Source organism: Pinus tabuliformis, chromosome 3_2 (assembly GCF_031772625.1).
Source record: "Pinus tabuliformis cultivar Carrire ecotype Pingquan chromosome 3_2, CPIR1, whole genome shotgun sequence".
Lineage (NCBI taxonomy): Eukaryota > Viridiplantae > Streptophyta > Pinopsida > Pinales > Pinaceae > Pinus > Pinus tabuliformis.
In genome coordinates this window covers 1250222643-1250250009 of record NC_142302.1, presented here as the reverse complement: position 1 = coordinate 1250250009, position 27367 = coordinate 1250222643, and the positions used below count along the sequence as shown (strand labels likewise).

Here is a 27367-nt window from a genome sequence, read left to right as displayed (position 1 = left end):
AAAAGGAAACATCTGCCAATTGGGAATATACAAGATCCTCAAAAATTCTCTGATAGAATCCTCATCGTAGGGTTCTCTAATCTAGAGAGGAAGCAAGTGTTTCAACAAGAACTCCAACTTATGGAATCCATGAGATAATGGTATGATGACATGAAGCAAATAAAGGGATTGAAGATCTCTTCAATCAAGGAAGCTGCTAGAAGAAGCCTAGATGACCTAAAGGTAAAATGATGTATGTATGCATGTATTCAATTTTATAATGTCATGTCGTATGGTTGTAGGTAATATAGATCATCACTTCTATCTTAAGAAGCGTGATCAAGAGAAAAGGTTTTCCTCCTCTGAAAAGATGCAGAAAGGCATAAGTCACACTAGATGAAATCAACAGAATATGTCCTCATATGAAGTGTGAGGCGGTTGACTATAATTAAGAAACTCTAATTGAAAGATCCTGGGAATGGAATGTGTGAGGAAGGAAGAGATCGATATGCAACCTTGATGAAGGCAATCAACATCCAAAAGATCAAGAAGACTTGACTAAGAAATCTCCCGGAAAGATATGAAGACTCTTATGAAAGTCTGAAAAAGAAGAAGACCCTTGACAATGAATAACTTTGGGAGATGCATCAACATGTATGCAAGATGTTGATACCCACAGGAAGATGTCTAGATGAAGAGCCATCCCGTAAGGTACTATTTGATTTAATGTTATACTTTGATTTCTTGAATAATATCTGGATGAGTTCATGCAAGGCTACTGGAACAAGAGTTGTAAGTACAAGTACAACTAGAATTCATGTGGTGGATGAAAATCCTTGAAAGAAACAATGATGAAGAAGTAGTCATATGACGAAGGTTCCAGATATGTATCAAGAAGGCCACTTTCCATAAAGAAAGGAATGACGTGACGAACCAAGAAGGAAAGTGATGGATGGCCTATGCCCTACAAGAAAGAAGCTCAACTGAATTTTATGACATCAAGGAAAGAAGTTGATCAAGCAGCTGAAGGACCCACGAAGAAGAAGATGCTGATGAAAAGGAGAATCCCTTGGTAAGAGGGAGCTCTGACAAGTCCCTGATCAAGAGGGAGTTTGAATTAAGATCACCCTTGATTACAAAGGAGTGACAATTGTGTTTTTCCATGTCATGTGTCATGCACTAGACCAGGACTAACAGTTGTAAGTCTAGATGAAGGCCATGAATGGAAATGTAGACACATGGTAGACACAACATTCTTGTCTTCACTTGGGAAGAAAGAATGGGAGGATTGGGTAATCATCTGGCATCCGATACTCTTTGAGGATGTGTATGGCATCCACGACAAGAGTAGGCAAAAGGACCAATATTCTTTGAGGGCTAGGAACCCAAGATAAGAATAGTCCTAGAAGGTCATACTCAATGAACACCCAACTGTGTATGTACCTTGAGAGACAATGATAAAGGTGTCTATAAATCATTGGTCTCGCCAGCATTGTAGCTCATGGTCTCATGGAGAGATGGAGTTGTTAGTCAAGGCCTTGCACTATGACAATGTTGATTGATATATACAGATGGGATTACCAATCCAATTCTTCTTATGAGAAATTCTTCAGATTGAGAATAATCAAGTACCATTGTAAATACCCCCCTAGTTAAGAGGGAGTGTTGAAGAAAAGAGTAAGTAGGTTCGGTATTTATCAAATGTAATCTTGATCTTTGTACTTGTCAAGAAAAAGAAATATTATTTTTATAAAATTATATGAATGAGTTTCTTGCTCATTCCATAGTTCTAGGAAAGTCAAAGAGTCAAGATTATGTTAAAGAGCTCTTTATGAGCATTTATGTAATGTACATAGGTCAACCTAGTGTCAAGAAGCCCTCCAAGACAAGCACCAATCTTCAACAAAGAAGTCTACAAGATAAACGATGTACAAACACAGTCATGTTGGCTTGCAAATTAAATATAAGTCATGTCATCTTGCATCAACGGACACACCTCTTCACACTATCATGTCGGCTAATTATGGAGGACGAACCACTATAAATACCCAGCTAGGGTATCCGCAAAAGTGTAAAGAAGAACTCAGACTTGTCTGATATTTTCGAAGGTCTGTGACAGGGTGACCTTCGCATGGGTGCAGGACAGGATCTCAGATATCTCTGATTTCGGATGAAGGTACAGGAGCTCTGAAATCTCAGACAAGTGCAGTAAGAAACTCGGATCTTCCTGAAGTTTAAAAGAACAGTCACATAAGGAACTTCGTAGGTCATAGTGAAGAAGTGATGGAAGTCTGTCCATCTCTCTGTTTTTGGATAGGCCTACTGAAGCAGCCTCGGATGTCACAGGGAAAGACTCGGATTTGTCTCCTTGCAGTCACAGCATATCTATGAGGAAAGGAATCTCGGTGTTCTCACAGTAAGTCTCAGATCTATCTCCTTACTGTCTCGGCATACTTGTGATAAGCTATGGTGCAACAATGATTTAAATGAAGGAGCAACTATGGTGTAGTAACAATAATCTCGTTGTGGTGAAGTCCTCAATGGAAGTAAAGCAATGGTGTTGCAGTAGTAATGAAGACCTCGTTGGTGCAGTAGTGATGGCCTCAGTGGTGCAACAATAACGATGATCTCAGCAGTAACAAAGAAGAGGATTGGTGTCTTGGTCTTGGAGAGGCATAATAGTTCAAGGGTCATGGTTTTGGTATTCGTCAATTGGAATCTCTATAAGAAGAATTACGTGCGGGTTTTCCTCTCCAAGAGGGAGAGGTTTTGGCCCTGGCAGAATGCCAACTCCTTGTGTTCTTGTCTCTTTGTTTTGGTAGCATTTTGATGAAGCAAACATACACATTAATAATAAGAAGAAGATCAAGCTAAGATAAATTGCAAAAGCACTTCACAAATTGTTATCAAGTCTAGAAGAATCACATTAATCCCACTTGCCCTAGATTCTTCAACAAGTTTGACCAAAGAAGATCGAGCTGCTTTGAGGAAGATTTGTTGTTGATTTGACTAGCATTCACTTTCTGGTTAGGGCTGAAGTTTGACCGCAGTTGACTGCATAAATTTACAAGCTTGTTTTGACTTTGTATTGGGCAAGTCAATTTGACTTTTGTACTCTCTCTCTAGCTAAACTTTTGATTTAATAATAAGAAGAATTGATCAAAGGGTTTTCCCCACATTGGGGTTTTTCCCTGGCATCTGCCAAATCTGTATCCTCTTGTCTTGGCTTGTCTTTTGCAGTTTGTTTTATGTTCTATCTGTTTTTACTGTCAATATGATTATTGTAATTGCTATTGGATATTGGAAATTGTTATTGGGCTGCTAAGGAACATTGAAGTACATTGTGCTAAGCATAGAACATACCATTGTTAACTAAAATTAACAGAGTTACTGTGCAAGTTTCGCCCCCTTCTCGATCAGTGTTAAGGTTGGTTGTTGAGGCCCTGGGGTAGGGAAATACTCGGTAAATTTTGTATGATTTGAAACCTAGACGTCCAAGGCATAGTTCTAAGGAGGCTTAGCATTATACACAAGGCATCATACATTTTGTAATGTAATTCTGTGGCCAATCTCTATGGTGAAGAAACAGGGTTGTGCATGCCATCGTACACAAATACCAGTGGCTGAGAACTTGTAGCAAAGGCATTAATATATAGTATTCGTTGCAGAGTTTCGGATTGCCATGCACTGCAAAGGACGAATGTTTCCATAACTAACGATACATCGCTTTATCATTAGACAGGTTATTGTTGCCAAAATCTGGTGTTGAATGCAACATGGATTGATGTAATAAGCACAAACCATCAGACATGGAGTAACTTGTAAGTGTAGGATTGAACCACACTCTCGCCCTTTTGGAATCAACTACGTGAATCAATCTCTCGTGCAGAGATTGAATATAATATATTATTATTGTTGCTAAAATAATCTCTACAATCGGCCAAAGGAGGAGATGTGAGTCTCACAAACGTAGAGAGATGTGATAATCAATGATGCAAAGAGCGACCTCAATAATTGTAATCAAAACATATGACTGAAAATGTTGTGCGATGTGGTGAGCTTGTGAATGGATGTATGAGGGAAACCCGTGTTTGTGAAAGGAAATGTGTACAACCTGTAATTTGGAATCGATGTGAGAGCCAAATATCGTCCTATACAATACATATAATGTTCTACGATTAAAGGTAAATACCCGCATGGGTTTGACAGTGTTGTGTAGTTGTTGCAGTAATTTATGTATATGATTCTCTGTGAGATGTATCAGTTGTCCATCAATGGCATGAGCTCTGTTTAGTGAACCTGAAGCAGCTCTCTATGGACATCTCTCTCCCTTACCTTATAATGTTTTAAAAACTTCTCCTTTGTTATCGTTTTGTGAGGGGTAGAACATTGAAGACAAGTCTGAGGCAAACATAAGGCTTATACAAATAGTGAAAACTATTTTCTCTGGACAGACTTCAGATCATTATTCAAAAGGCTTTTTTTGAAGGAAAACACTTGAGATGCATCTTAAGGTTGGAGTGATATCCACAACATAGATGAAGTTTGGTCTTGGCCTGTGAAGACAACTATTACATCATCACACATTGCAAACAGTGATTTGAGGGCATCATCAATGGCACTTCTTCACTTCAGCAAACTTGAGGTATGATACATAATGAATCAGTTGTGGTTGAGTTAATATTGAAACTTGTCAGTATACAAGAAGTTGTTCAGAAGATATAGTTGGCATCTCATTGTATATTTGGGACATACATCAGCTGAGATACAGTTGTGTAAGTCTGAGATCTAGTGACATACATGAATCTACATGTTGACATATGGATGACCAAGAATTATACAACCATGGTTTGGTGCATTGATAAGCAGTAAGAGTATCTTCATTTATGAACTGACGCTAGGGTTTGACAATGTCATTATTAAGCAGTTGTTTGATGAGTACTAGTAGAGGTTATATTATCTGATGACTACTTATGAGCCTAGATATGACAGCTACTGGGAGTTTGTCAGTTATGTATGATGCTTGAGCAAGGCGTGTTGTGACAGGGTTTTGGCAGGATTATTTTATGCAGAGACTGCCAGTGAAAATTAGTAGATTGTTGATATTTTGATATTGAGCACAGGTGGATCCAGTCTGAAAACTGTAAAACGTGGTCCGCTTGCTGAGAAGGGTGGCAGGGTGGTGCAAGGCAGGAGCTTGGAGTCTACTTCAGGGTGGCAGGGTGGTGTTAGGGCAGGTTGGAGCCTGTGCAGGGTGTTGGAGCATCCTTTCAGTCGAAGCTGATAAAACCAGGGCATTAGAGTGTCCTTCCAGTTAGAGTTAGTAAACCAGGGCATTGGAGTGTCCTTCCAGTTGGAGTTGGTTAAACCAGGGCATTGGAGCGTCCTTCCAGTTGGAGCTAATAAACCAAGGAGTTGAAAAGTCCTTCAAGTTGTAGCCTCCTTCAGTTGATGCTGGAAATCTTGGAAGTTAGAGCTTCCTATTGATGTAAATTTTTGAAGACCTATATTAAGAAGGGTTCATTGGTTTTTCTCCCAGAAGGGTTTCCACCTAAAAGTCTCATGTTTACTGTCTTGGATGTTGTGCATTGTTGAATGGTGTTGCTAATTTATGTTTTGATTTAATGCTAAGGATAATTAATGCTCTGTGTAGTTAAAATTCACTAATTGCAGAAAAAAAACAGATTCACCCCCCTCTCAGTGTTTCCAGCAGCTGCTACAAGTCAAGGATTGCTTACACTTCAACTCAGATACTTCAACAAACTTTATTAACTTCAAACTCAAGCAGCCTTAATCACCTTTTAAACTGCATCAATCTTGTCATTAATCAATCTGAATTGTGCCTTAAGAGTTCGGATCAGAGATCAGTCTTGAAAGGAGGCCACAGATAACCTTAAGTTCGGACCTGTCACAAAAAGCCCTAAGTTCGGTCTGCCTCAAGTGACCTTTATCTCAGATCAGCAGCTTAGAAAAGTTTTGGACCAGTCTCAGGATGACTACCTTAGATCAGCAGAAATAGGGCTCAGATTTGTCCTCTTGATTAGCGAGTTATCCTTCAAGAATCTGTCTTTAAATAGGTCTGTTTTATACTCAGAAAATGCCACAAATGATCTTGGTTAGGGTCTGTATTTCTCCCACCAGATAGGTCGAATGAGGTCACGAATATTCTGCCTCGGAGAGGCTGCAAGTCTACCTCAGGGATGCACAGGTCTGCCTCAGGGAGGTCAAATAGACACCCGAGGACCAGCAAAAAACCACCACAAAAAAATATAAAAAACAACTTGAATGCCCTTCTTGAATTTTGGCCTTCTTCAGATATTCAATATGACTCGAGCCTCAAATCAACTTCAGCGAGTTACTTGATTAAATCATGCCACAGGTACATGTCATTTGTGCTCCACGTTTGGGCTGTAAATATGTTGGAGGGATGCCTATTATTTTAGGGCTGAACTGAAACAAATAAGAATTTTCTTGAAAGATCACATCTATACTAGAGCCATCCTGAACCATAAAAAACAAAAAATGCCCCTTGAAGAGCCACGTCAATTTAAGAACTGACCTGAACAAGGAGGTTTACGTACATTAAAAAAATAATTCGTCTCTCATAATGTCTTCGTTCAAGGCTGACTTGGACATATGGATTTAGAAAAAATTTAATTCCAATTTTGACCTCCTTCTAGGGCAGCAATGACCTTCTTTTTGCCATGAACATGTGGGGCAAGATGTTGGTGCTAAACCCATCCATTTGGGGCATCAGACTTCAAAAATCAATATCTCCAACCAGGAGGACCCACAAAATGTGCCACCTATCAAACGAAATTGTATGACAAGGGCTATCAATCTAGGAGTTTCTTGTGTCCAAATTCATTGTTTCTCGCATGCATATCATCAAACAAATGCTGGCCCATTCACCCTTTGACATCAATGGCAAATTTTCCAACACAGGTTTTTCATTAATGACCAAACTGGATACTCCATATTAAACAAAAGGAGAAGACTCCCCTCTTTGACCAATAGTCATTTGAGGCATTGACTAAAGAGTGCCAAATGGCTTTATTTGTGATGTAGTGAGTGTGCCCTTGCCACAATTTCTGGGCCTACCTTCATACCTAATGTCACAAAACTCCTGAAAGTTTAGGGCTGCTCGAGTGGCCTGTGCGGAAGTACCTATCTGAGCTACAAACATCAACATGACAAACTGGAAAAGGTCAAAAACATAGAATGTTTAGCCTCCTTCATAGGCTAAATACAGCTGGGTAGAGACAACAATTTTCTGGCACCATTATAATGCCAACTTATGAAACTTATAGTTAGGTTGCCACCTTCCAAAATGCAAGGTGATCCTTCCAGGAAGATTCGCTAATGCATTGCAATAATGCTGCAACAAATGTGAGATCCCTATAAATCATGTTTCATACAAGCTGTTCCAACTTAACATGTTGGATTACCTTTCCAAAAAATAAAGGCTACTATAGAGAATGCTATTAATCATTAGTGGAGATCAACTTAGAAAATAAAGGAATGTAAAAAAGAAATAAACGAGTCATCAATATATAGGAATTGCACCACTGCCAATGCTTTATTAACAATTATGTCATCAGAAAATTACGCAGGATAATGCAAAAGACAAGAATATGTTTCTAAAGGTTATTAAATCAAAAGTCTCTTTGATTGGCATAATACGAAGACCTATGTTGCACGAAACTTCTAAGAACCTGACGTTTCGGGCCGTACCCGTACCTGAAACTCCGAAACTTGGCCGAAATTCGATCATCATGTAATCATCTATGAGAGTTAATATAGGCTCGTTTTTCCTTCTAAATTGTCATTTATGGGTCTTATTCCCTTTTTTCTTGTAAGATAATGTGTTATTCACTTATTTATTTATATATGTATTTTTATATATACATATATGACGTTTCGGCTGACGTTTCCATTTTTGGGAAGTGACGTTTCTAAACATACCCGTTTCGGAAACTCCGAAACATTTCGGCGTTTCGTGCAACTTAGACGAAGACTCAATTTAGTCTGTCTTCATCCATTTGCAGGGATGAAAGACAAACAAAAGATTTTTTTACTGAAGAATACCACCTTGGGTGCAACGTTCAATAAAAGAAGAATCCTCAAAATTACCTTATCAGGAAACATCACCAACTTCTATTTTCAAAAGCACAAAAACAATTTCAGTATAGCAACAGTAAAATTTCAAGAATCCCTCTTTCAAAATGTTTCAGCACAAAAAACATTGCAAGTTTTTGCAATAATTTGTGTCACCTTTGAGATGAAAATGTAGTGTCCATAAAAGTACCAGTCAAAAGAAGTCATCAGAAATAATACTTTCAAGAAGTCATCTTTGAGGACATGTCTTTCAATAAAGACATGGTTGCAAGGATTGCAAAAATTTGTACCAGCACCCCAGAGACGGAAATGAGCGCCAATAAAAATCCAGTCAAAAGAAGTCATACTACTCTTTCAAGAAGTCCTTTTTGTGGACATGTTTTTCAATAAAGAAATGGTCACAGGCACTGCAATAATTTGCACCAGCACCCCTGAGATGGAAATCAGTGCCAAAAAAACACTGGTCAAAAGAACTACTAGTACACTCAAGATATAACCATCCAAAAACCCAACTAGATGAACCTACCTGCTAAGACTCTGCATCCCTCCAACACGCCAAACGAAACCAGTAGAGTATCTGTATCTTGGTCCTGATTTGAATTGCTAAAGAACTGTTTAACATAGAAACACAAAAATAATATTTTAATGCAAAGGGTTGAAGCTCAATTCCAAACAAATTTCTAGTACAAATCATTACTGCCAGTGTCCCTGACATACAGTTAACATTCAGCCCACCAAACAATATATATGGTACGTAACATATGAAATAAAATGTTAATCAGTAATAAAAATTATGACTGTCTCTAGGTTATAACTTATATACATTGTAAGTAAAGGTCTTCTTGTTCCTCATTCCAGGATTTTCCTGACGGACTTGAGTATGTGCCCTTCATATCTCCACTATGAATTTCTAACAAGCAGCAAATCATTGCATTAGAGCTGATACCAGATGTCAAGTTCTCTTTATACAGTTGAGAAAAATTGTCAGTTATTTGCAAATTAAGCTTGAACTGACTTTTCCAGGTAGCATGCTAGTAAACCATACAGCTTGTACGGATTCGGTGAGCATTGTTTATTATTAAATTCATCAAACTAAATGCTTGCACTACATTCTTTATGATCCCCTAGAAAATGACTACATTTAAGCATGGGTAGCAAATTTTAAAAATAATACCTTATCTCACATTTTATCTGATCACTAGAGCACATTTATTGCCATAGTAACCAGATACAAGAGATATATGGACTCAGACAATAAAGGCTATGTACATATGCATAAATAAATACAGGATGTTATAAAAATGTTGAATAAGTAACATGAAGTTGTGCCCTGCCCGGAAATGACTCGATAAATGATTGAATATCCACAAAGCAGCGACACATCTATAAATCACTCTGGATTGTTAGAAATCCACACACCCCAGGTCTAATCTATGACCTAGCTAGAAACATAAACACACTGAAAGTGCCTAACTACAAACTTCTGCATAGCGGAAATATACCAGCTATCAGATCAATGGATCTCGTACACAATAATTAATGCCCAAAACTTGTTTCTTATAATTCCATTAATAAGAAAACTCATAGGGCTCCCATACCAGCAATAATGGTCTTTTATATCCCAGTACAATACCAAATACAAAGTGAATCCTTTGACCAAACTCCTAGGGCTGAGGCTTTGTCCACTAAGCCCTCTCTACCCAAACAAACACACCTACAGCACTCAAATTATACAACTGTAACAATTAGGCCTTTTATCAGCCCACATTAATTCACTCAAACGCAAAACTGTATACATGGGCCTGTTCCTTTAGCCCTCTGCCAGTCCTTAGCTGAAGCCAACCTTCTGTCCTAGCTCTGGATCACATTCAGGCTGCCCTTTAACCCCTTGGCCAGCTGTTGTAGCCTCTGTTCAGCCTGCAGTTCTTCTTTCTAGCCCTCAGACTGCTCTTACAGGCTGCTGTTCAGCCACAGCTTGCTGTTCACATCTGCGGCCAGCTTCTTCTAGGTCAGCGGCCCCTCCAACTGTCCCTTGCTGCCCCTTTTTAGGCCTGCAGCCACTTCAGACATTTCTTTAATCCTTCGCGCTGCTCCAGCAGCCCTAACCAACTTCGGCCTTTTTGTTCTAGCCTGCAGCAGGCCTTAACAGACCTTCCTTTGCCCATGGCTAGCTTCCTTTCAGCCTCAACCTGCCTTGCAGTTCCAATACTGGCTAGCGATACCTTCCTAAGCCCAGTGAGCTGCTACAGCAGCCCTGCAGCCCTCCTTTGCAGACTTGTGGCCTCCTTTTGCAAACCAAAACCACAGAAAACTCAATATTTTAGCTGTCCTACTTAAACCTGCAGCTAAATCATTTTTAGCCTTCCACACAAGAAGAAAATCCTTTATCTCCCTGTATTTATACTTTTCCAAGGGGTATCAAACCCCAAGGGCTGTGTCTCTTGGCCTTGCTAGCTGACTAGAGCTGACTTGACCCTTAAGCCGACCTATAATTAAATTAAAATTATAAATGTTTTCCTTGCATTCAAATCCCATGCACTTTAGGTCCTATTACCCACCAAAAGTGGGCGATCCCATATAAGAAATTTTTCTCCTACCATCTCTTCTAGCCGGCAGTCAGCAGCCCCTGACAGCCACTAGTAGCCAATGATGATGTGCCATTCATTTCTCTACCACCTGCATCAGTGGTATGTTTCCTCGCCCATTTGGCAGAAGCACACATTGGAAGGTGGGCTTTCGATCAAAAGGTACTTTATTAATTTTGCAATCAGGTGCTTATGGTTGTTTGTATTTTGAGCATTTGACATGGATTATGGGGTAACCTGGAAGGAAGAGGGGTTTTGACCGTCATCTTGTTCCGTCACCTTAAAATGGGCGGGGGGGAGGGGGTTAATTTTTCATTCTAGTCCAGTGGGACCTCCCCTAATGGCCTAATGGGTATAGCAGGGGCACTACTTGGGAAACCCTGATTGAGATAGCGTGGTCCCATCTCTCCCTATTCCATAATTACCACTTTTCATCTCACATTACAATCCCCATATTCCACCTCCCTTCTTCGGGTTTAACAGACCATTGGTCCTCTGGGATTTGGCACCATACATCCTCATACCTAGCTAAGGCCTAGAACTTGGCCCTGGGAGGTTGATGCAGCTAAAAGGATAAGTAAAAGCATATGATGGCCACAAGCAAAAACAAAAGAAGATAAAAATGCAAAAGATGGCCAAGACATACACATTAGCACATGGGCAAAACCCTAGCATGAGCTCTACCTCACTCATTATGGCCATCACCTAGTTCCTAAGCACATGTTGCTCTTCATATTATGAGAAGGAACCTTTGCATGTCCCAACCCCTCGTGGGTAATGAGCCGCCTCACCCTTAAGGGGTAATCACTGCTATACATCATACAAAGCAAGCTCTAACCCTTTGAGCTACGAGCAGTAATACAAAGAAAAATAAAATAAAAAAGTAAAAGGCACACAAGAGGGGTGGAAAGACAAAAGCCAAGTTGGTAACTCATGCATCCACGATTTCTCCTTCTCCACATCTATACGCTTAGGATGAGGAGCCCACCATAGTTGGGCCCTTTTGTTGAAATATGTAACTAGGTTCGGTCTTCATAATGACATGTGTAATCATGATTTTATGTAATTGATGAAAAGAAGAAAAATAAAATTATTTTGTAATGCTTGAGTCATGGGTTTCATGCTCAAGGAATTTTATTTTTAGTTGAAGCTCCCATTGTGAGCTATTAGGTTTGGTCATCAAGTCATAAAGTCTAGTGAGTCAATGTCAAGAAATGAAGACCCATTTTGGGCATGTTATACATTGTAAAAAGAAAATTTGTTTGAGTCATTAACCCTCCAAGACCTTGTCACAAGCACCCCTTGAAGTCAGCATACTAAAGGAAATTAGGATGATTCTAGAATGGCATGTCAGCCTAGGCACAAGATCAAGTCGGCCTATATCACATGGACAGACCACTATATATTGGAGCACTAGGCATCACTTCGAGGACAATTGGGTCAAGCAATCTGCAATAAGATGAAGTGCGAAAATCACAAGGAGCAGTCTCATAACCAGCAAAGTGAAAGGCAAGAAGAGCGAAAAGGTCAAACACTGTTTTTGGGTAATTTCTCTTCACACGTGTGGCATAAATTAGGGTTTCTGCAGTAGGGTCATAACAGTCCCTAGAGAAACCTTTGAGGAAGTCACCAATCATCATTCTTGCTAGCCGAAGCCTTAAGAAAAAGTCTCCAAACTAAGCGAAGGAGAAAAGCATCACAAATTTCCCTCTATCAGCTCACACGTGAGAATTTGTAGAGGTACAAATAGGTCGAAGATTGCAGGTCTATCGAAAGGAGCCGAAATTTCAGGGTAGCCAAGATTAACAGTGTAAGAAGGCAGTTTGACTTGTGCAAGAAGAAGAAGCAGTGAAGAAGGGTCTTGTGACTTGGTCTTGGAAAGGTTGTTGTGTCAAGGGTCTTGGTCTTGGTATTCGTCACTTGAAGTTTCTATAAGAAGAAGAATTTGTTTGGGTTTTCCTCTCAAGTTGGAGAGGTTTTGGCCCTAGCTGATCGCCTACATTCTGTGTCTCTTGTCTCCTTATTGTTTATGATTTGGTAGTTGTTTGATGAAAAGGAACACTATAATAATCTAAGTCAAGAGAAGAACCTAATCTAAAGAAGTAAAAAGCATTCACAAGCAGTTATCATTACAAGAGAAATCACTTAACCCTAATGCCCTAGATTTCTCAACATGGTATCAAAGTTAAGGCAACAAATCAAGGAAGGGTAGCCCATCAAGGGACACTCAAGCATTCAAGGACCTAAACTCTAGAAAGGCATCAAAGTGTTGGATGGTGTTGTCATTGATGTCAACCCATGGAGTTGATTGGGTTTGACTTTGACTAAAACCACCAGCGATTGATGTCAAATGGTGTTAATGAACGCTTCTTAGTAATTGTCAGATTACATCAAGATGGCAGTTATACTATTGGATGGTTGAAAACCCAAGTCCTAGGGTTTGGGTTCCCTGGATTGAGGATGTACCCCAACCTTTTCAAGGGTTTTTGAAGCGTCAAACCATTGAGTTTGTGTTGAAGATCTAGGTCATTAGATTCTCCTTGAAGAGATGTTTCTGTTGATATGTGGTACACCCCTTGGCTCCTTCTGGTTTGAGAGAAAATTGAGTTTAAAGTTGAAGACCCAGTTTTGTGGGCTAAAACCTCAAGGGGTTGACACGACACCTTATTCACCAACAGTTGTAAATATATGATAGGAACTCTCACCGTAATCTCACCACGTATAAGTTGAATAACTTCAAGATCCAAAAGTAGCAAACCAGCCATTGACTTCACATTCAGGTAGGACCATATGCACTAAGCGGCAAGCCAATCATTGACTTCAAGTTTTAGTAGAGCTTAAGGCAAAGCATGTTATAAATAAAATAATAATAATAAAGGTAATTAAATAAATTAATATTATTAATAAGATCTAGTCTCCTCCACCATTAGGAAGCTCTTAGTAATTTATAATTTTACAAGCCTATTCTATACATCATAAAAGGTAGCACACATTTTCCTTAGGGCACAAGAAAACTTGTTCATAACACTTATTAACATATTAAGAAATTACTTAAGACTAAAGACTCCTCCAACGTCTATCTTTTATGAAGTTCCTCCTAAGCTAAGAATTAGACTATAAAATAACACCTATCCCACCTCTCAAAACATAAACTCAACTAACTGTCATATGACATTGGCTCTGAAAATTTTGGCAACCTCAGGCTAAGACAGCGAAGGATCTCTAGGGCAGGCCAGCAAATTTAATTGTTCAACTTCAAGCATTCTTCTCCTACTCGTCTTCCAAGGTAAGTTTTCCTTGTTAATTTGTGCACATTTTGGTTGATTTTCTTTGGCATTCATTCTCTTGTACAGACCCTGCAGCTAGGGTACCCTATTAGAGCTTGGTCATAGGTCTATGATTGTCTTAAAAAGCCTCGGATTTTCTTTCAAATTTCTCTACAACTTTCGGCCTCCTCCCTGAACATTTGTGTCTATCTAGTTGGTGTCTTTGTGGTGTGATTCAACCCTTAGGGCATACTTCAATACAAAATTTGTAGTCAAAGCCTGCGGTCTTGAAGGATGAGGATTCTTTATTTGTTGTAAATTTGTACATGTGCCTTCAGCCCATAATAAAAGAGATCAAGCCAACCTAATTGTGAGATCAATCAAGTGTTCTTAAGAACATCTACTTCTACAGTCTCAACAGCTCATGAAGGTATGTCTCATAATTGACTACAGTGGTCGTGTAGTACAAGTTGTAAGGGTTTGTTTCACTTACAGTAGTATGGTTTCAAACTTGAACGCCTTTCTAGTTTTGATAACAAGCCAAATAAGCATCTCTATGCACTAATTCTGAGCGAAATTTTTTCATGTATATGTTTTGAGTAATCTGGACAAGGGTACAGTACAAGAACATTTTTTTTATTCATTTGTCAAGGCTCACACTAAATTGCAGCAGAATTGCCACTGTCATCCTCAACAGTAAAGTTTTTTTTATGGAATTCACTATCACATAACTTACAACAATTTGGAAAGGATGTTGATAGCTAGGCAAAGACATTATGATGACAATATCCTTGACTTGACAAAGTTGTGAACAGGTCTTGTAATATGACCTTGAACAGTGAGTTGACAATTGTTAGTTGTATTCCCCTTAACACGTATTTGACATTAAATGACCATGACAGCGTTTTGGACATTGGTGCATTGACATGGCCTTGTGTTAATGTGATAACTAGAGTGTACTGTGACTTGAATGCAACAACCAAGCAAATGATAAACTTGACTAGTGATATAGACCTTGACTTCACTTGACTTGCCATAACTAGGCAGTGAGACATGGACAGCAAGGTAGTAGTGAACAAGTTATATTCTTTATCCTTTTGATGTGACTTTGATTTCTTATACAGAGAGGAGATAAGCTACAGTAAGACCTTGACAACAGTTGCTTGCTTTGATGACTTTAACCTATAATGGACAGCAAGTGAAATTGACTACCAGCGATTGACTTAGTGAGCATTCTATGATGTTTAACCTTGACTATTTGTGACATGATAGTAATACCTTGATAAAACTTTAAGTTGGCATCTTAACCTTGACATAATTCCTTGAATAAGACTTAAATTTGACATATGGTTTGGGACAGTGAGTTTACATCTAGTTGACAAATCTTTGACTATACTTGACAAAGATACTATATAACAATGTTGCAGTATTGTTGAAGACATTGAAATAGAGTTCGCCTTAACATTGGTATGGCTGATTGACTTGACCTATAGACTGAAGCACATAGACATATGACCTAGGGTTTCTAGGGATTTGTGTACGATGACTATTTGTGATCTTGCAAGGTAGCAAGCAGTGAAGTAAACATCCTTCAATTATACAACCTATTGGAGAAGGATGGATAGCAGGGCTTGAACAGTTAAACAACTTGCTTACATATATGTTCGTAGCTCTTTGGGAACAGAGTTTGACAGCATTGGTAGCAGGTCATAGGGATGACCTGAGGCACCTTGGATTGTGCCATTATTTGATAGCAATACCCGATGGTTGTAGCATCGAGTGCAGCGTGATACGATGATGACAGTGATTGTGCATTGATGACTATTCATTCATGAGCAGTGACATGCAGTGATAGCCAGCAATTGTGCAGTGATTTGTAGTGACAGTGATGTGTAGTTGAACAGTGATAGCTTGATGTGTAGCATTGTGCAGTGATCAGTTTGTGGGAACAATGATCAGTGGCTACCAAGATTCGACATTTATTCTACATCTTTCTTACAGCTATTCTACATTGATTCAGAGTACAGGGGATCCAGTCTGAAAATTGTGAAACGTGGTCTTCTGGCTCATCAGGGTGGCAAGGTGGTGCAAGGCAGGTGATTGGAGTCACCTTCAGGTTGTGGCCTAAGAACACTTCAGGGTGGCAGGGTGGTGCTAGGGCAAGTTGTGGCTTGCACAGGGCGTTGTGGCGTCCATTCAGTTGTGGTTGATAAACTAATAGGGCAGCGAAGCATCCTTTCCGACAACAACTGGTAAACAAAGTGTTGGGGCACTCATCAGGTTGTGGCCTGATCTACAGGGCGTTGGGGCATCCTTCTGGTTGTAGCAGGATATTAGGGTTTAGTAGCGTCCTACAAGTTGTGGCATGTGAATCAGGGGGTTGATGCCTCCCTTAGTTGTCGTTGAAATCTTGATGTAATCAATTTTCTATTAACAGAGAGAAGACAATGATCCGGATTTAAACAGGAACGCAATAGATTACAGAGATAACCATAAATACAAAGATGCGATAACCATAAAAATAGAGATGCAGCGGAAATAATACTTCATTTCATTAATGGAGAATACCGAAATATGCTTACAAATAGAAATAACCCAGCTAGGGCGATGGTAGCTTATCTCTGAGAAGAGATGTGCCCGCTACATGCCTCTGAACTGTTTCAAACTGTATTACAATGAGGCTCGAAGGCCTATTTATTGTTGAGAAACAATGGAAAACCCTTCACATCCCGAAACCTAATCCTAGAAGATGAAACGCCAAATTGTGGGCCCCGTTTGGGTAAATTGGTACATCAATTTCCCGGGGTCGTAACTTTGGTATACGATCTCCGTTTGACGTGTACGATAGCTTGTTAGAAAGATCTATCCGAGTACTACCACTTTGGGAGGCAACATCGGTCCATGGACCCATGTTGCCCCAGATTCCCAAAAAAACGTCATTTAGGGCCTCAAAACGGCTCCGGAAGTTCAGGACCCGAAAAAAACTGCTAAAAATAGTAAACTGTGCTACAATTTAGGAAACTAAAAAGACTGAAAGAGACAGTTGTGGGGGTCCAAATGGGATAGGTGAGTGGCCACCAACATCCACCTGGATCATTCCTCCCCCCTTAGGAAGCAACGGTCCCCATTGCGTTGAGTTCCTCCATTTGCTAAACTTGGTCCCTGGTGAGTTGTTCTGCAATCTCTGATGTGTCCAGAAATGGTGGGAAGCATGGTTGACGACGGTCCACATTGAACACTCGATGCAAGCCAAGGAATGGAGGAAGGCTCTGCTTCAAAGCATTGTTGCCCGTAGCCTTGGTACTAGTGTAAGGACCATGTCGGAGTTGCCTGAGTTTCTGATGGGTTCTGGTAAGGCGTTCTCTCTGCAGATGTAACCAAACTTTGTCGCCCACCTGAAACTTGTGTGGTACCCCTGTGGGTGAGGAGAAGTTATTCCTACATCTTGTCATGACTGTATCCCTTTGTTGCTGCTGCTGCATGGAGGAACCCTTTGCGGGGGTCATGGATGTAGCAACAATCTTCCCCTTACTTTGGGAGTGAGCCAGACAGATGAATTTCCTTATCTGTGAGATGAGCTTGCTGCCTTTCTTAGCAGTGATCAAAGAGGTGGCGGTAAGTGGGGCTACCTCCGGTATCCTGTATAATGAATCACCCAAAGAAATAATGACAGCGCGAGGCCTTGACTCATAATACACAGCATGTCGCCTCCACAAGTATGGCTGGCCTAATAGTACATCACAAACATCCAGAGGTGTAACATCACACAATACCTCGTCTGTGAAGGGCTTGATGCTGTAGGGAAGGCGGCACTGCTGGCGAACTTTCAGATCTCGTCCTTTGTGAAGCCACTCGATACTGTATGGCTGCGGGTGCGGTGTAGTCGGTAGGCCCAACCGCTTCACAACCTCTGCTGAAATGAGGTTCTTTTCACTGCCACTGTCGACAATGAATTGTAGCGGCGAACCCTTCACCCACATCTGTGAATGGAAAAGACGCTCCCCCTCTTCTGGATCTGCAGAGTCATTCTTCTGGATCTTGGCAGTGGCAACAGTGGCGCTGGGATCTGCATCAATGATCTGCTTCCCTTTGCCATTCCCCTTATCAGGTTCTGGCTCAGGGTCAGAACATGCATCTGATTCAGAAGCCTTCAACTCAGCGACCAGCAACTGCTTGGTCCAACACTCACTTGTGTTATGAGTGGGACTCTTGTGGAACTCACACCACTTTCCTGTGTCCTTCTTCGGCTTTGTGGTGTTGTTCTTTTCTTGCAGCTTCGACGAGTTGTCTTGGGTCACCCCGCCTTGGCTTTGTCCTTTGGGCTTCGGATTTGCAGATCCAAAGTCTCACTTCTTCTGTTTGAACTTTTGCTCGATTTTGACAGCGTATCGGTATGCTGTGCCGAGTGAGGAGATGTTCAAGAACACCATCTCTTCCTGGATGTACTTGTGCAGGCAGCCACGATATTTGAGTACCAGATGCAGCTCAGAATCTTTGATACCCAACTGTGTGCGAAGGGTATGAAAAATGTTTGTGAACTCCGGCACATCTTGGTCTCGTCCCTGCCGCAGTGTGGTCCATTTGATGTATTTGTCCTCATAGCTTCCGACAGGGTAGTACTGCTCCTTGATAGCATCCCGGAAGTCATTCCAAGTGGGTGTGGCTGAAAATAGCGAGCCTGTACTTTCATCCTTCTGCTCGCAGTAGGTTTCCCACCAGTCCTTGACGTGGGGGGCTGCTTTGAGAAGAGCGAAAACAATCTTTTCCCGATTTGAAAATTCATGAACAGAAAAATACCCATCTAGCAGATTTAACCATTTATCTACGGCATCTGCGTCTATTTGACCCTCGAAGATGGGGATTTCAAAATTAACTTGTACCTTAAATGGTGTGGCGTTTCCAGAGTCGCTGTTGGAAGCCGATGCGTCGCCTCTGGGTAGCTGCTGAAGGATCTGCGCAAAGCTATCCATCATCGCGTTCCTTTGCCGCTCGAGCGCTTCTTCGAGCAAGATTTTGATAGGATCTCCTGCCCCCTCGTCTTTCTTCTCATCCGCCATGGGAGGTCGTCTGGATTTGCGAGGCTGGTCTTGCAAAGGTTCGACCAGTTCAAGCCCTAACTCCTTATATCCTGACCTCGTTGGGGACATGCAAAGAAAAACAGAGAAAAAGCAGACCGCTCTGATACCACTGATCCGGATTTAAACAGGAACGCAATAGATTACAGAGATAACCATAAATACAAAGATGCGATAACCATAAAAATAGAGATGCAGCAGAAATAATACTTCATTTCATTAATGGAGAATACCGAAATATGCTTACAAATAGAAATAACCCAGCTAGGGCGATGGTAGCTTATCTCTGAGAAGAGATGTGCCCGCTACATGCCTCTCAACTGTTTCAAACTGTATTACAATGAGGCTCGAAGGCCTATTTATTGTTGAGAAACAATGGAAAACCCTTCACATCCCGAAACCTAACCCTAGAAGATGAAACGCCAAATTGTGGGCCCCGTTTGGGTAAATTGGTACATCAATTTCCCGGGGTCGTAACTTTGGCATACGATCTCCGTTTGACGGGTACGATAGTTTGTTAGAAAGATCTATCCGAGTACTACCACTTTGGGAGGCAACATCGGTCCATGGACCCATGTTGCCCCAGATTCCCAAAAAAACGTCGTTTAGGGCCTCAAAACGGCTCCGGAAGTTCAAGACCCGAAAAAAACTGCTAAAAATAGTAAACTGTGCTACAATTTAGGAAACTAAAAAGACTGAAAGAGACAGTTGTGGGGGTCCAAATGGGATAGGTGAGTGGCCACCAACATCCACCTGGATCAGACAATTACTAAAGTGTTTGGGGGTTTTTGACCCAGAGGGGGTTTTCCACCTAAAAAATTTTGTGTCTTTTGTTTTATCTTTATGCACTGTTGTATGGTGTTGTCTACTGTTGATTATTGTTTATGATCATCTGACGAAGAACAATAATAATAACTGAAGATTAACTAATGCTCTGAAAAAATATTAAAAAGTGTTAATTGCTAAGAAATATTGATTCACCCCCCTCTTAGTATTTCCAACACAAAGCAGATCTAGAAGATCATCTCATCCTAAAAGCATTTTGAAGTCAAGATCTACAAGGAAGTGTCAAAACCCTAGATTGAAGAAGAAGTCTACACCAGAAGAAGTCTTGAGATCCTTGCTCAAGTAGGAAAGAGACCACAAAAACCCTACCTCTACTCAAGTTGAAGAGATCTAAGTAACTTGAAACCTACTCATCCAAGAGAAGCAAAGATCAAGGACGTTGTCATCATCATCAACAAAGACATCATCATCTTCTAAGGTGATCTCCCTCTCTTTGGAGCCAAGGATCACTCTTGAAGAAAACTATCTTCATCAAGGAGAAGTTTTCCATTATCTATATCATCATCAAGTTCAAGGAGGCAGCAAGTGGAAAAAGCATCTTCACAAGTATATTTATGTCTACACCTGAATCTATCAAAATGTCTTTTTGCAAGGAAAGCAACAAGTTGGTTGGGGCTTCAAACTTTCTTGCATGGAAGAAGAGGACAAATCTAAATCTCATTGAGAATGAGGTCATGGAACATGTTAAGGGCTCAATCACCAAACCTCCAAAAGAAGATGCTCAAGCACTTGCAAGGTTTATGAAAGGGGAAGTAAGGGCTCAAAGGATTCTCATAGAATCCATCAAGGATCCCCTCATTCCATATGTATCTAAACTTGAAACTTCAAAAGAAAATAACTCTACAAGCTAAGGATATCAAAAGAAGAAGGAAGAGCCTCATACTTTATGAGGATATCTGAAATAAGGGACCAACTTCAAGGTCTGGGAGAAATAATCTCTGACAAAGAAATGACCGCCGTAGTATTAAATGCACTACCAAAGGAATGGGGTAACTTCACATCAAGCATTTATGGGAAGAAGGAAGCTACTCCATTCAAGGATCTATGGTCACTATGCAAGATTGAAGAAACCAGGCTGAAGGAAAAAACTGATGTAGGATCAAATGAGCAAAATTAAGCATATGCTACAATGACAAAAAGAAAAGGAAAATTTGGGAAATTTGGTTTGTTACCGCTCAAACAAGCAGGGGACCTAAGGGGGATCCCTAAAGTGCAAATGCTAGGCCAAGGGCAACAAATGGAGACTTAGCCCACTGTCACCTGAGCTAAGGCTCCCTTCGATTTACGGACTTTCACCGATGGGAGGAGACCCGATATATATGGAATCACCAATGAATGATAGTCAATGGATATGAGTAACTCAAATGAACCTTTTCCCAAACAAGTTTGAAGGATGGAGCTTGCTTGCTTTCTAAGCAAGGTACTATGTATTCTAGGGAAAGGAAGAGAGGATTTGAGGGTTAGGTTTATGGGATAAGACTTGTGAAGGAGTTCCCCAATCCCTAAAATCCTTGTTGGAATTGGTATCCCGGATGGTTCTTGAAGAATGATTTTTCAAAGGAGCAAGACCACACGGGGCCAAGTGGACCCGGTCTAGGGTATGAAGAGAGTATGTAGCAACCAATGATATTCTTACCCTAGACAAGGTGGGGGAAAGGATCAAAGAAAGAACTTCACTTGAATATGTTGTTTTGATCCTATGAGGTACTAGCCTTGGGGATGGTAGGGCAAGGAATGATCCCGGAGCTAGGGCTTGGATTTTCTCCCAACTCCGTCGTTGGAATGGCTTCAAAATTGGAGAAGAGCTTGCGGAAATGCCAGCGCAGGAGACCCTAGGAGATCGAATTTTTTGGATGGCTAGCTTGTCGAGAAATTGATGCCATAGGTACCCCAACTTGGCTAGACCTAGAAGGAGGTGAAAGAATATGAGTTTTAGTGACCACCCTTGGAAGATTAGTGCCTTAATCTTTGGGATAATGGAGTCTATGATGAGTATGAGTAGGATTTCTCGGTTCCCAGTCAAGGACGCCTCAAGATCACTTCGTTAGCCTTCTAGGTCAAGAAGAAGTAATCTTGCAACTTTTATACTTCGATGTGCAGAAGGGATGGCTTATCAAGGTCAAATTCTTTGATAGAATTACCCCTAGGAGATTTCGCTCATATTAAATAGAGACAAATTCCACAATTTTAAGCAGTAAATGCACGCAGAAATTAGCCCTAGAATAGGGAAAATCCCAGTCCAACATATATGACAAAAGTAAACAAGAATAAAATTAAAAGGCATGTACTTACATGTAACAGAGTATATCCAACCATTCACAATTGACAATAGAAAAGCTCCAAGAGAAGATAGGCCAATATCCACACATCAAAACTCATCCATAAAAGCTCCAATTCATCCTCTAGAAAAAGTGTGAAAATCTCAAAAGAGATGAGAGATCCAAACCAAAGTGATGATGAGCAAATGAGTTCATTTCACTTGTATTTATACACAACTTAGGAGTTCGAATTAGCCTCCTTGGCCTACATAAGCCCCAAAAATAAAATAATGTTCTAATAATTCAACTTTTGGTGACAAGCCCACCAAACTAGTTAATAAATGAACACGTAAGCCTCTCAAGAGGTCAAATAATAATCTATGCATGTCGTAGGGCCCTCTAAGAAGCCTAATGAGATCCATGCGTGCCATAATGAAGAATAGGACCCTCAAACGCAGTGGACAAGGGGTTGACCCCTTGTAATAACCTATGGTGCTTCAAATGACATGTGGGGGCACACGAGTGTCCTCATGGGTCTCCAAACAAATCGAAGATGCCTATAGATCACCTGCAAGGGCTAAGATGATTGTGTAGATGATGTTGCATCATCATGCAAGTCCTGGATCATTTGCCAAGTGTATGGTGTAGATCTGGGGCCAACTGGGCATGATGGATCAGGTGCATCCTCCTTGTCCAATAAGTGGACCACGAGCAATCTCTGAACAGCTGTAGGAATCCATGGAGTGAAATCTGTTGTTGTGGAGGCCCATGGCTCTCTACGCTCACCCTACATGTGCCAATGTAGCCCTCTAGAGGATTAGGACCCCATATAGGGAGAGCAAACCCAAGATGGAAACCATCTGCAATCCTGCATAAGATCCAATGTGTCCCCTAGCCTTCCAGTACAATAAGTCATTAGAGAAATTGAGTAAACGAGCTTACTTAATCATGGCCCACAGATGGGGACTTCATAATGGCCTGCCCTTCCATAATGGCCTTTGGGATGTGCCAATGTCTCTTGAACTCCAAATGGGTTTAAACAATAAATCCTATTAGGTGGTTTTTGCTTCTAAAGGGGGTAATATAGTCAAGGTACATCCTTCAAAAGGTGGTGGCATGTGACAGATTGGTGAATGAAGCGGGGGATGAAAAGGGGTAGCCATGGGTCACATGCTAGGGTACAAGGGTAGCTAATAAGAGGGAAGCCCACATTTGGGTTTATAATGTATAGGAGGGAGAAATGGTGGTACATGAGGTGCCCTGGCCTTGATTTTTCCACCCTTATTTTTAATCCTTTTGCCTTTTTATGATTTTCTTTGATTAACTGCTTGGGGCTTAAGGGATTTAGAGCACGATGTATAAGATATAGCAGTGAATTCCCCTTTTTAAGGTGAGGCAATTCATCGCCCACCAGGGGTTGGGACAATCATGCACTCCTATATGATGAAGAAGGCTCATAAAACTTGTAGGAACTAGTGTGATGACCATGATGATGGGGTAAAGCTCATGTATTAGCTTTTACCCACGTGCTTAATGTATTCGTCACGGCTATCTTTTGCATTTTGTAGTACATTTTCCTGTTGAATGTGGCCATATATGCTTTTATCTTTCTTTTCAGCTGCATCAACCTCCGGCCTTCATTCCCAGCCATGACCCAAGGTGTGGGCAAGGGGAAGGGGCAAGCTAACCCCACGTGGACCCAATAGAGGAATGTGGACCCAGGCAAGAGAAATGATGAACAGGGTAATAATGAATGGATAGTGGGTAATATAAGCGGATAAGGGAGCGGGACAACGCAACCAAAATCGGGGTTTCCTGTGAAATACCATCCCTGGAACCAAATGGTCAGTAAAAGAGATCCCACGAGACTAGAATCCAAGGTTAATTCCTAAAAGGGGTCTACCAGACAAAAGCACAGACCTAGCCCATTATTTCCGCTAAATCCCCCCATTAATCCATGCCCAGCAGTGTCCATGATAAGCAAACTCCAATGCTCCATTTCCAAATGACAAGGCATACCTTTAGATTCAGGAGGCCCACCTTCAAACATATGATCATGGCAGATGGGCGAGGGACCACATGGCTGGCTTAGGTAGCAGAGAAATGGCATAATGAGCTAACTAGTGGCTACAAAGGGTTGTTGGCTGCCAGCTAAAGACCATCTTGGAGAAAAAAAATCTCCTAGGTATATTACCCACAAAATGGTGGGTAGCATGGTCCTCAGAAAAAGAAGAAGAATATGGCTAAGGTTCAATGCTATGGATGTCAAGAATATGGGCATTATAAGAGAGATTGTCCCAAGCTCAAGAAGGACAATAACAAAAGGGGAAGAGAAGAAGCCCATATCACCGAAGAAGTGGAGGAAGCTGAAAAGAAGAAATCCAAGAAAGAGGAAGTAAAAGATCTCTACTATGATTGAGATAGTCTTCCTCACCTAGTTCTTTTCAAGTTTCTGTTTTTCAAGTTTTCTGTTGTAAGATATGGCCATCATGAGTCACTAAGGAGCATGATAGGATGCATCATGGCATCATAGAAGCATTGAAAACAAGAGCTCATGACATCATCATAGAGAAGCATGAAAGATAGCTGAAATAAAAGTCTATGGCAGTCACCTATGGAAGGATATAGCTCTTGGTAACCTCATTAGAAGCATAAGTGGTACTTATGAGAAAAGGGAAAAGTCATCTAGTACAAAGCACATCATACATCAGTCAAAAGGAAACATTTGTTGAATGAGGATACTCAAGATCCTCTGTTGGAATCTTCATTGGAAGGTTCACCGATTAAAAGGAAGCAAGTGTTTCATCAAGAATTCCAACTTGTGGGAATTCATGGGATGGTGGAATGATGTCAAAAGAAGTGAAGCAGATCAAGGAATTGAAGTTCTTTCAATCAAGGAAGCTACTGAAGGAAGTCTAGATGACCTAAAGGAAAATGAGGTATGTATGCTTGTATTTGATAAAATAGAGTCATGTCATATGGTTGCAGGTAACATGGATAAATGCTCTATCTCGAGAGCATTATCAAAAGAAAGGATCTCCTCCTTTGAAAGGATGCAGGAAGGCATGGTTCACATATTGACTAGATGAAATCAACATAATATGTCCTCATATGAAATATGAGGTGGTTGACAAAAATTGGAGGAACTCTGATTGGAAGTTCCTAGAAAGGAAATGTGTGAAGAAAGAAAGAAAGAGATCATGAAATATGCAACTATGGAAAAGCAATCAACATCCAAGATCTGAAATATTTGACTATTATATCTCCATGAAAGATATGAAGACATTGATGAAGTCTGAAAAAGAAAGAGACCCTTGTGTTGAGAAATCTAGGGCATCAATAGATACGTGATTTCTCTATTATGATAATTTCTTGTGAGTGTCTTTTGCTTCTTGATTATGATCTTCTCTTTCTTATGTTATTATAATATTTTTTCATCAAAACAATTACCAATTCATGAACAATAAAGAGAAAAGAGACACAATGTATAGGCTGTCAGTCGAGTCCAAAACCTCTCTCTTTGAGAGGAAAACCCAAACAAATTCTTCTTATAGAACCTTCAATTGACGAATACCAAGACCATGACAAAGACCCTTGACACTAGAGCCCTTCCAAGACCAAGTCACAAGCCTCCTCTTCACCCTTAGATCAATGTTGCTCTTCCTCTTCCTCTTCTCGGCTTCCTTCGGAATTTTGGCCTCTTCTTGTAGGTCTACAGTCCCCCTTCTTGACAACAAAAACCCTAGATCTGTTTTGGCTTCTCAAATAGTCTCCTCCTTGAGAGAGACTCTTCTCTTTCTAACTCGGCTTCCTTTAGCGAAGACTTCACCCAAACAAGATCACCTTTTGTGACTGCAATCTTTCGACCTCCTCTTGACAACTTCGGATCTGCCACTTCAGCACATGTGAGGGTAAAATTAACCCAATATGTCACTTATTTCGCTATCCTTCCTTCTTCCTTCATTGCCTTTAAGGGTCCTTCTAAGATGATTTGCACACTTGAGATAGAGACTTGCTTCATTGAATTAATGTCCTCCAAATGAGGCTGATCACTGCTATATAAAGTGGTTGGTTCATCATTGTTAGGCCAACATGGTCCCTTGGAGTAGGCCGACTTCACCTTTCTAGAATTACCCTTTCATTGTAGGCCGACTTGAGTGAGGGCTAGTGACAAGGTCTTGGAGGGTGACTTACAAAGACAAATTTGACTTCTTACAAGGTGTAACATGCCTTCAATACATGACAATGACTCTTTAGACTTTTATGACTAGATGACAATATCCCTAAGGGCTCACAATCGGAGCCTTAACTAAAAATAAAATCTCTTTCTCATGAAACCCATGATGCAAGCATTACAATAATTTTATTTTTTCTTCTTTACATCTTTTACATAAAATCACAATTACATGTCATTATGAAGACCGAACCTAGTTACGCTTTTCAATACCTTGGCAATATACATCTTTTGGAGATGTGTCAATATGTATGCAGGATGCTGATGCAAACAGAAAGATGTCATGATGAAAGACCATCACAAAGGTAATTTTGATTTAATGTTCATTTCTTATTTTTGAATAATATCTGGATGGGCTTATGCAGGGCTGCCAAGGGAAGAACTGTGGATGTCTTTCGCAACTGATGCCCATGTAGCAAGATGAAAGATCCTTAAGGAGACATGGCATGAAGAAGGCAACATGGCATGAAGAAAGACCAGATATGGACTAATAGATCACTTTCCAATGAAAGGAATGATGACATGACTGACATGACTCATGAATGAAAGTGATGGATGGTTTGTGCCCTACAAAGAAGTCTTGAAAGATGTAGACTCTATGACAAAGAAGAAATTCATGACATCAAAGGAAGGAGTTCTACAAGTAGCCAATCATCCCATGATCTCCACTTGAGGAGCTGCTGGAAGCAAGTCCCTGGTCAAGAGGGAGCTTGGGTACATTCCTTTTAAAAGGAATGGGTACATTCCTTCAGTGGAATGGGTATGTCCTCCCTAAGTTGAGAAGGAGAGATAGACACATCATTCTTGTCTTCACTTGGGAAGACAAAATGGAGGATTGGGTAAACATCTGGCATCTGATACTCTTTGAGGATGAGTTAGGGAATCCAAGATAAGAGTAGTCGCAGTCTACAAAGGACCAATATTCTTTAAGCACTAGGAATCCAAGATAAGAATAGTCTTGGTAGAACACACTCTAAGAACCCGGGTAGGGTATGTTCCGAGAGAG

The 27367-nt window shown here is 40.6% G+C and overlaps 1 protein-coding gene across 1 annotated transcript in view; it reads right to left on the bottom strand.

Annotated features, from left to right (window-relative positions):
* Nucleotides 1-8113: 8113 nt before the first annotated feature.
* The window catches only part of LOC149185266 (uncharacterized), a 53975-nt gene continuing 34721 nt past the window's right edge, over nucleotides 8114-27367 (bottom strand). The window contains exons 5-6 of the mRNA XM_089419068.1: nucleotides 8624-8708; nucleotides 8114-8528 (exon numbers count right to left, since the gene is read on the bottom strand). Of these exons, the coding sequence (XP_089275194.1) occupies nucleotides 8452-8528; nucleotides 8624-8708 (162 nt within the window). The 3' untranslated portion in view covers nucleotides 8114-8451. The remainder of the gene's footprint in view (nucleotides 8529-8623; nucleotides 8709-27367) is intronic.